Source organism: Salvelinus fontinalis, chromosome 30 (assembly GCF_029448725.1).
Source record: "Salvelinus fontinalis isolate EN_2023a chromosome 30, ASM2944872v1, whole genome shotgun sequence".
NCBI lineage: Eukaryota > Metazoa > Chordata > Actinopteri > Salmoniformes > Salmonidae > Salvelinus > Salvelinus fontinalis.
Window position 1 is genome coordinate 8,994,543 of NC_074694.1, and position 11,216 is coordinate 9,005,758.

An 11,216-nucleotide genomic window follows, 5' to 3' on the forward strand; every position below is an offset into this window, starting at 1 on the left:
CAAATGTGCATGTGTCTGCTCAAACGGTCAGAAACAGACTCCATGAGGGTGGTATGAGGGCCCAACGTCCACAGGTGGGGGTTGTGCTTACGGCCCAACACCATGCAGGACGTTTGGCATTTTCCAGAGAACACCAAGATTGGCAAGTTCGCCACTGGCGCCCTGTGCTCTTCACAGATGAAAGCAGGTTCACACTGAGCACATGAGCACATGTGACAGACGTGATAGAGTCTGGAGACGCCGTGGAGAACGTTCTGCTGCCTGCAACATCCTCCAGCATGACTGGTTTGGCAATGGGTCAGTCATGGTGTGGGGTGGCATTTTGTGGGGCCGCACAGCCCTCCATGTGCTCGCCAGAGGTAGCCTGACTGCCATTAGGTACCGAGATGAGATCCTCAGACCCCTTGTGAGACCATATGCTGACACATGCACATTTGTGGCCTGCTGGAGGTCATTTTGCAGGGCTCTGGCAGTGCACCTCCTTGCACAAAGGCGGAGGTAGCGGTCCTGCTGCTGGGTTGTTGCCCTCCTACGGCCTCTTCCACGTCTCCTGATGTACTGGCCTGTCTCCTGGTAGCGCCTCCATGCTCTGGACACTACGCTGACAGACAAAGCAAACCTTTTTGCCACAGCTCGCATTGATGTGCCATCCTGGATGAACTGCACTACCTGAGCCACTTGTGTGGGTTGTAGACTCCGTCTCATGCTACCACTAGAGTGAGAGCACCGCCAGCATTCACAAGTGACCAAAACATCAGCCAGGAAGCATAGGAACTGAGAAGTGGTCTGTGGTCACCACCTGCAGAATCACTCCTGTTTTGGGGGGTGTCTTGCTCATTGCCTATAATTTCCACCTTTTGTCTATTCCATTTGCACAACAGCATGTGAAATGTATTGTCAATCAGTGTTGCTTCCTAAGTGGACAGTTTGATTTCACAGAAGTGTGATTGACTTGGAGTTACATTGTGTTGTTTAAGTGTTCCCTTTATTTTTTTGAGCAGTGTATTTACTGGTCTAATTACGTTGGTAGCTAGTTATTAACAGCAATAAGGCACCTCAGATTTGTGTTATGGCCAATATACCACAACACCCTTGGGCATTATCACTTAATATTACTCTTACGATGTGTTTGTATGCAGGCTATAGCAGTGACTTGTCAACAAATGTCTTATGTGCCAAAAACGGGTGTAAACCTTACAGTGAAATGCTTACTAGCCCCTAACCAAAAATGCAGTTTGAAAACATTTAAAGAGCAACAGTAAAATAACAATAGCAAGGCTATATATACAGGGGGTACCATTTAGTGTAGGTAATTGGCTTGTGATAAATCAGTCTACTGCAGTGCTGTGAATAATTGCTTAACTGTCAGTGATGCCTAATGCTTGGCAAATAACTGAAATCGATCTTAATTTTGGGATTATACAAAATGGTGGTGTTAGTGTCTTGGCTTCATACAAGACTACAGACTCATCATTCAAATTAGGCTATTTTTGTTGCTGATAACATGGTGCACGGCCTGGCATTCAAGAAAAGTAGGACAGAACTTAAAGTTAGTTAAATGTTAATAAGCTTCGGAAAGTTATAACCATTTGTGGGCCTTATTTTTGTCGTTTTGTCTAATCTTTATCACATTTAGGGCCTGCATGTGTTAGCTAGATAGCGCAGACAGATGGTCGCCACGCTTCGAGTCTTTAGGAAACTAAGCAGTATTTCGTTTTTTATGTATTTATTACCCCAGGAAATCTTAAGTCTGATTACATACAGCCCGGAAGAACTATTGGATATAAGAGCACCGTCAACTTACCAACATAATGACCCGGAATACGACTTTCCAGAAGCGGATCCTCTGTTTAGACCACCACCCAGGACAATCGATCTAATCTCAGAAGCCGACCCAAGACAACGGCACTGCAGAAGGGGCAGACGGAGCGGCCTCCTGGTCAGGCTCCGTAGATCTCCCACCACTCCCGAGTATACTACTCGCAAATGTCCTGTCTCTTGACAAGGTAGATGAAATTCGAGCAAGGGTTGCCTTCCAGAGAGACATCAGATATTGTAACATTCTGTTTCACGGCAACATGGCTCTCTCGGGATATGTTGTCGGGGGGTAATTAACTCGACCACATGCATTCGAAGACCTCCTCTGCCATCACTTCTGCAAATCCTACCAAAGCGCCATCTTGCTCCTACCGTCTTACAGGCAGAAACTCAAACAGGATGTACCAGTGACTAGAACCATTCAACGCTGGTCTGACCAATCGGAATCCACGCTTCAAGATTGTTTTGATCACACAGACTGGGATATGTTCCGGTCAGCCTCAGAGAATAACCTCGACCTATACGCTGACTCGGTGAGTGAATTTATAAGGAAGTGCATTGGAGATGTACCCACTGTGACTATTAAAACCTTCCCTAACCAGAAACTGTGGATGAATGGCGGCATTCGCGCAAAACTGAAAGCGCGAACCACCTCATTTAACCATGGAAAGAAGTCTGGGAATATGGCTGAATATAAAACGTGTAGTTATTCCCTCTGCAAGGCAATCAAACAAGCGAAATGCCAGTACAGGGACAAAGTGCAGTCGCAATTCAACGGCTCAGACACGAGACGTATGTAGCAGGGTCTACAGGAAATCAAACTACAAAAAGAAAACCAGCCACGTCACGGACACCGAAGTCACGCTTCCAGACAAACTAAACACCTTCTTTGCCCGCTTTGAGGATAATACAGTGCCACCGTCACGGCCCACTAACAAGAACTGCGCGCCCCCTCCTTCTCTATGGCTGATGTGAATAAAATATTTAAACATGTTAACCCTCGCAAGGCTGCTGGCCCAGATGGCATCCCAAGCGCGTCCTCAGAGCATGCGCTGACCAGCTGGCTGGTGTGTTTACAGACATATTCAATCGCTCCCTATCCCAGTCTGCTGTCCCCACATGCTTCAAGGTGGCCACCATTGATCTTGTACCTAAGAAGGCAAAGATAAATTAAATGACTACCGCCCCGTAGCACTCACTGTCATCATGAAGTGCTTTGAGAGACTAGTCAAGGATCATATCACCTCCACCTTACCGGCCACCCACTCCAGTTTACATACCACCCTAACAGGTCCACAGATGATGCAATTGTCATCACACTGCCCTATCCCATCTGGACAAGAGGAATACTTATGTAAGAATGCTGTTCATTGACTACAGCTCAACATTCAACACCATAGTACACTCCAAACTCATCAAGCTGGAGGCCCTGGGCCTGGACCCCGCCGTTTGCAATTGTGTCCTGGACTTAACGGGCCGCCCTAGGTGGTGAAGGTAGGGGGGTAATTATCTCCACCACGCTGACCCTCAAAAATGGTGTCGTGTCTTTACGGTCATTAAATTGAAGACTTATAGTTTATATCAAAGATTCCTGTAATTAGGGATTACGCGATCAACTGATTAATAACGTAACTAATTAACTATGAATTTGGGGCACCAGGGAAGGTATTCAGATTACAAAGTTATAATTTCCCAATATAACCTTTCAGATATTTTCATATCTGATCAATAGTCTGCTGATTTAATGATTTATTTATTTTACCTCACGTTAGTCTCATTCCAAACGTCGTAAATTGTTGGTTATCTGCACGAACCCAGTCTTCACTATGAGTCATCCATACATCAATTGTCTTAAATCATTTATTTATTACTAAGTAATTCACAGAAATGCATAAACAAACAAACTTAAAATGGTGATATGAAATGATAGGAGAAATATGCCCTAGTGGGCTGAACCGGCATGGCGGCTTGTTAGACAAAGGGAAAATTGGGGGTCGACTAAGAAGTCACTAAAGAGTTCATAATTATAACAATTGACATGCTAATCCTTTAAACATGAACTCTCACTCATTCGGGAACAATTGCAATCTATATATATATATATATTTACGCTCAGTGTGTCGTGTTGATCGCTGGTGAAAAGTTAGATTCTGTTGGAGAGTTTCGTCTGTCTTGGTTAATGTGGGTAGTTCAGAGTGACCCTCGTTATAGAATGGATGTTTCGGCGGTTGTCGTTCTTCGCGTTCAATAATACCGAATTCCTAGCTGCAGACTAGTAGTAAATATCAGAGACTTGTTCTTATTCGTCTAAGAGTTTAACCACGTGGTATGGTTAAAAGATTCAGCAATGGTACACAACCTTCGTTCTCCTCCTAATGGAGAAAAACATGGTCTAGTGATAATTTCTCAGAGTTGGGTTTTTATTAGGATTGCAGAAAGGGGCTGTCCCAGGATGTCTGACCCTAACTGGGCTCAGGGGCAGTCCTTTGATTTAGTTCAAATCAAAAGGGAATTGTATTTTTCTTCATTAAACAGTCCGAAATCATATTACACAATTATACAAACAGTATCATACTCACTCATTCATCTTATACAACAATTAGATGTAAAGCTCATATCTGAGGCTATTATATAAACAGCGGTATGGTAATGTAGCCACACAGTCTCCCAAGTTGTGACAAACGGACCAGTTTATAGCTGGAATCTTCACCGATCTTTTATACTTTATCCGGAACATGAAATCTGTTCGTACCTCAGGTTCTGTGAGGTGGAAGAAATCCCTTTGTCCTGAAAGTTTACCCTCTCTAATACTGTTTGGCCATGAGGAGATTCTCAGGAATTTACGACGTCTCTCTGTGACCACAGCATGGGTTGAAGGAGGAAAGGGGGAGGCAGGGAGAGGGGGATGGGGCTTGATGTACCCAAACAGGCAACGTCATGACACTGGGGACTCACAAGGGTGCGCGCTCAGCTCCCTCTTGTAATCTCTGTTCACCCACGACTGCGTGGCCATGCACACCTCCAATTCAATCAAGTTTGCAGACGACACAACAGTAGTGGGCTTGATTACCAACAACGACGAGACGGCCTACAAGGAGGAGGTGAGGGCACTCGGAGTGTGGTGTCAGGAAAACAACCTCTCACTCAACGTCACCAAAACAAAGGAGCTGATTGCGGACTTCAGGAAACAGCAGAGGGAGCACCCCCCTATCCACATCCAAGGGACAGTAGTGGAGAAAGTGGAAAGTTAAGTTCCTCGGCGTACACATCAACGACAAATTGAAATGGTCCACCCACACAGACAGTGTGGTGAAGGTGGCGCAACAGCACCTCTTCAACCTCAGGAGGCTGAAGAAATTCAGCTTGTCACCCAAAACCCGGACTAACTTTTACAGATCCACAATCGAGTGAATCCTGTCGGGCTGTATCACCGCCTGGTACGGCACCTGCACCGCCTTCAACCGCAAGGCTGAGGGTGGTGCGGTCTGCACAACATATCACTGGGGGTAAACTATCTGCCCGCCATGACACCTATAGCACCCGATATGTCACAGGAAGATAAAAAAAAGAACAAAGACAACCACCCGAGCCACTGCCTGTTCACACCGCTTCCATCCAGAAGGCCAGGTCAGTACAGGTGCATCCAGTACAGCTGGGACCGAGAGACTGAAGAACAGCTTCCATCTCAAGGCCATCACTAACTGAGAGGGGCTGCTGCCTACATGGAGACACAATCACTGGCCACTTTAACAAATTGACCACTAGTCACTTTAATGTTTGCATATCTTATATTACTAATTTTTATACTGTTTTTTGTACCGTCTATTGCACATTGCCTATGCCGCTCGGCCATATATCTACTTATTCCCATTCACCCCTTTAGATGCATGTATTAAGTAGTTGTTGGGGAATTGTTAGATATTACTGCACTGTCGGAACCAGAAGCACTTCGCTACACTCATATTAACATCTGCTAACCATGTGTGTGACATTTGATTTGAAGGCCTAGTAGCGGTATTAGCTGTAGGCCCACTGTTGGGGGTATTAGCTGTAGGCCTACTAGTGGGGGTATTAGCTGTAGGCCTTCTAGTGGGGGTATTAGCTGTAGGCCTTCTAGTGGGGGTATTAGCTGTAGGCCTTCTAGTGGGGGTATTAGCCGTAGGCCCACTAGTGGTTATAACTTTCAGAAGCTTATTTACATTTAGAGTTTTGTTCTGTCACACTTTTCTTGAATGCCAGGCCGTGCACCATGTTATCAGCAACATAAATAGCCTAATTTGAATGATATGAGTCTGTAGTCTTGTATGAAGCCAAGACTAACACCACTATTTTGTATAATCACAAAATTAAGCTTGATTTCAGTTATTTGCCAAGCATTAGGCATCACTGACAGTTAAGCAGTTACTCAGCACTGCAGTAGACCGATTTATCACAAGCCAATTACCTCCACTAAATGGTACCCCCTTGTAAAGGCTTGAAAGCATTTCACTGTAAGGTTTACACCCGTTTTTGGCGCATAAGACAAATTTGATGTCAAGTCACAGCTATAGCCTGCATACAAACACTTCCTAAGAGTAATATTAAGTGATAATGGCCAAGGGGGTTGTGGTATATTGGCCATAGCACAAAATCTGAGGTGCCTTATTGCTATTAACTAGCTACCAACGTAATTAGACCAGTAAAAATAAGTTATAGAATGATACACCACGGCTGTCAACCAACCACCCAGTTTATTATAGTGCATAAATAGCCAACACCTTTTCAGTAGTCCCTTCTCTGACCTATTTAGAGGTTGTGATGGACAACCTCCATGTTGAATGCATGAGCCTTTTTAACATTGGTCTGTCCTGTGAATCATTGGGCTGGTGACTGAACGTTATATTTATCAACATTGAACCATTTTTTCACAAAATAATGGGCCTAAGATTTGTTCATCTGGCAACAAAACGAAACCAACATGTAGATGTAACAAAACAGGTTTTATTTAGTTCCACTGTTGCTTAGCGCTGACAAACCATCATCAACACAGCAGTTCTTATTTGAAGTGCTATATTGGTGTGGGAATGCAATAAGTAGGAAAATGAGTTGGATTCTCTGAATACATCATAGATGAGGTAGATCTGCTTAGGTAAGACTAACACCACTGGTAATAAATACTAATTGGGTAGACTAGACAATTGAAGTCTTTACTCCTCGCAGGCTTGCTTGATCAACTGGCTCGCTCCCAGCCAGGGGCGGCTCCACACCTCAAAGGTGCACTGGTAGGTCTGAGGAAACAGGAAGCAACACGAGTTGGTATTATCAACCCTTCAGCAGCATAACACCTGACAAAAGGTTTGTTGGACATTGCATCTGACTACAAATCACCTTGCATCATAAACACATGTATTATTTGTGAAGTAGTCAGGCAAAAATGTACCCACAATTAATCATGGTCTTGATGCTCTTCAACACTGCCAACAGACAATCGTCTATGGAAATGTCACCTAAAACTTCCCTTTGCAAACAACTCAATACTGAACCAATAGTGAAATGGGTAACATGTTACAAGTAGGATTTACTAACGGTTTATAAGTTGTTTATTAGTTACCAATGTGTTTATTGTTGGTAACAGGTTATAAACTAAAAATGGACCATTCTTAAGCTGTACATGTAGGAAGCACTGAGCATAAGTGCCAGTGTTAACACAAATAGATCTGGGACCAGGCTAGCCTTGTGGTCCTTACCACAGCTGGGTACTGATGCACAGCGCAGTCTTTCACACGTCCCTTCATGCACAGGGTCCTGGCCATCTGCACTGTGAAGATGTACTTCATCCCAGCTACCACCTGTAAGCAGAGGAGGGTCAGCACGTCAGACATAGAAATCACCCATCTTGAATGAGGAACCTGTTCTAGTGAATCACTTATGAATACAGAAATACAATGACTGAGTCGCATCTCCTGCAACCGAACCGATACTACCAGCTGGCTTGGATAGCAACCTTATGTTTGTGACGTTACTACATCTCGTGGAAGTACGAAATAGTGTTGACTTTTACCAAAATAAAGTTAATTTAAAAAATGTCATTCAATAATTGACTGTTGGTAACCCGTATAAAAAGTGACAATGCCCTCGAAGCCAGTGTTGAGGATATATTGGCATGGTTGCCGGCCCTCGACGAACCCCTGTGCCAATATATCCTCCAAACACCGGCTTCCCAGGGATTAGCACTTAATGCATGCGGTAGAAATACCCTTCAAGCAAAGGCCTATTCCACAACGCCATTGTATAAAGTAGCTATGGTGTATTCCTAAATTATCTCGACGTCCAGAGCGCTGTCTGGGCGTTCATAAATGCAGTGTCGTCAGATTGTCCATGTAATTCAGAGGGTGTTGCTGTGAGCAGGCTTGATCCAAGCATTCAGACCTAATAGCAGTCAAGCACCCAGGTTAACGTCTAGACCACACCGACAGCATCTAGATGTGCGCAACAAGTTACATTCACTTTCTACCATTTGTAGAGCAATCAACGCATACGTTCAATAAATACAAATATATATGCACCACACAATACACGCAGCTGTTACATTGGAAATTACCACCAATGCAATTAGATTGTTATGGGTGTATAATGGCACAGTGATGCCATCTGTTGGTAAATGTTAATTACTGCAAGTCCAGTGTTTTTACAGGTGTGCTTGAGATTCCCGGAGGTATTGCAATGTACTGAACAAGACTGGTTACTCGCATCAATGCCTCGGTCTCGTCATTTAACATTCAAACAATTGTCGGTGCGATTGAACTGTAGTTGGTTAGCGTGCTAGCTACTTCCGGAGACAAATTAGTGTACACTTCACTGACCATTTTACTCGCCCTAGCAGCAGTGGAACAAGTACCCAAATTGTCACACTTGAGCTAGAGTGAAGAAAATTACTCGTTAGTTACCCAGTAAAAATACTAATTGAGTTCAAGTACAAAATAATTTCATGTTCCTTAAAATAAACAAACCAGAGATGACGACTCTTGTATTTGTCATTAATGGATATGCAGAGGCACACGCCAACAATGAATGAACTAAGCATTAGTGTTTAATGAGTATTCCAGAGCAGAGTAGTAGGGATGATCTCTTGATAAGGGAACTTGACCATTTCTGTCCTGCTAAGCATTTGAAATGTAACGAGCACTTTCGGGTGTCAGGGAAAATGTATGGCGTAAAAGTCGAATAGTAAAGTAAAACAGCCAAAATATAACTTTAGTACTTTAACATGTTAACGCCACTGCCTAGCATTGTTGGTCAGGCTGCCCTCATGTTAAGAACGTTAATGACTGTTGCTGCCAACAAACTGTTTTTTTTTGGCCGACGTTTACCGACACCGGTCCTATTCGACAGGTGTCGTACATTAACTAAAACATTGAACATTCTGCCGCATTCAGAGTAGATGAAGTGCGTTAATAAATTCACTGGTCTATATTACGATATTTCTACCGTGGAAACTACGCAACACAATGAATGACCAACATTGTGTCTTCGTTCAACTGATAAAAAGAATTACAAAAAGGACTGACCTGTTTCTGAGCTTTGACAACTTCGGCCACCTGCCACGCATACGTGTCGTTTGTTCCCTTGTTGTATTCGGCCACCGCGAACTTCAGCGCGTCTCTGGTAGCGGGGTCGTTCATATCTGCGTCCACGACGCCCCCCGGTATCCCATCGGCGCTCGTCACGATGAATCCCACCGCGAGCAAAGGAACGACGATCCTCCAATTCATGAGCATTTTTCCCGTCTGATATCGGTCTGTATTGCAACTCCGATCGTATCAAGTAACGTTACACCACAACTAATCCTCGCCTCCGACGACTTTTATATGAACGTGTTGAGGTCACTTCTGATTGTTGAGGGGTGGGGCTTGATTCTGATTCCACTAATCACTTCAATTAAAAACCTAACGCCTCCATCACACCGAGAGTGAGCATTTGCGCTACATGGGACGTAGCATCGTCTGGATATGTGTGCAGCAAAAGTTAACCATTCACCTTCTGCTACCATTTCTGTCAAACCAGTTTAGAGTGGCATACCCCGTTTTATTTGTTTGGTTGTAGGCTACAGCTATATAACTCATAATGGAAATATATTATGAAATGAGAGCCTGCACAGCAATGGATTTCTTAAAAAACGAATTCTCTGTTTTTATATAAGTGAAGCTAAACTAAATAGGACGAGGCTTTATTGGCTATTATTGGCTTTAGGGAAGATTGGCTATTTATACATTCTAGCATTAAGCCTACTGTTAGACCAGAGTTACAAATTACCAGTGTCTTTGACATTAGACAGTGGTTACATGGGGCTAGGCTATATTCGTGACTTGACTTCTGTGCTTGTTATTTAGCCTATGTGAATAGGCAAATTTTTGGTGTATTTTCTTATCACTGCGGACATATGTCAATAGTTTAGTGAAATGGTGCTTTCTTGTGTCTCTGGGTCTGGGCCCTCTCTGGGAGGAGGGCAGACTGACTGACAGTATTATGTCTGGTTTCAGGACCCCCATGGCTATCAAAGGCAAGTGACAATGAAAGGATTCCTAACCACAGCCATAGTATGAGATGCCAGGAGGCCATGATCACAAAACGTTTCTCAGAGTAGGAGTGCTGATCTAGGAGAAAGCTGGGATGAACTGAAAGTCATTGACAGCCACCATACTGATCAAATCCTGCCAATTTGTTTGTAAATATCCTTTGCAATTTATTTTTAAATGTGATCTGTTTTATGACGCTGCCATATGAATTGCCTCTGAGGACAATAAAGTTGTCTGAATCACTTATCGGAGGCATTTTGCTTATCGTTCATTAGGATAAGTAGCCTATACTAGAGAGATGTGAAGTTTGAATTCAGTTTCCTAATATGGGGGATTGTTAATGACTACAACCATCAAACTAGTTGTTTAAAAATGATCATTTTAAACTGTGGTGTATATTCATCTTATCAATGTATTATTCATTTTTATCCAGGATTTTTGTCCATATGGCCCAGCGCTGATCTAGGATCAGGTTCCCCTGTCTATATAAACCTGCTCCTACTGATCTAAAATCAGTTTGACCTTTTTAGGTCACAAAGACTAACATTATATGGACAGAGGGTACCTGGTCCTAGATCAGCACTCAGAAGATTTGTGACTACAGACAGAGGTGTTGACCGAGCGGATTGACATGTATACACCATACCCCTCTCTCTCTGTCAGGGACGACTCTCTCTCTGTAACCCTGAGCCCAGTCCAGGGACGACTCTCTCTCTGTAACCCCGAGCCCAGTCCAGGGACGACTCTCTCTCTGTAACCCCGAGCCCAGTCCAGGGACGACTCTCTCTCTGTAACCCTGAGCCCAGTCCAGGTACTATGTTTCTATAGAGGTTTATATGAATG

At 43.7% G+C, this 11,216-nt stretch overlaps 1 protein-coding gene across 1 annotated transcript; it reads right to left on the reverse strand.

Annotated features, from left to right (window-relative positions):
• Nucleotides 1–6,782: 6,782 nt before the first annotated feature.
• On the reverse strand, nucleotides 6,783–9,754 carry LOC129828597 (cystatin-like). The gene is made up of 3 exons (XM_055889649.1): nucleotides 9,366–9,754; nucleotides 7,545–7,646; nucleotides 6,783–7,085 (listed from the first exon to the last, which is right to left on the reverse strand). Exons 1-3 carry the CDS (start codon nucleotides 9,573–9,575, stop codon nucleotides 7,005–7,007), a joined length of 393 nt encoding a protein of 130 aa, XP_055745624.1. The 5' UTR covers nucleotides 9,576–9,754; the 3' UTR covers nucleotides 6,783–7,004.
• Between the last annotated feature and the right edge of the window lie 1,462 nt (nucleotides 9,755–11,216).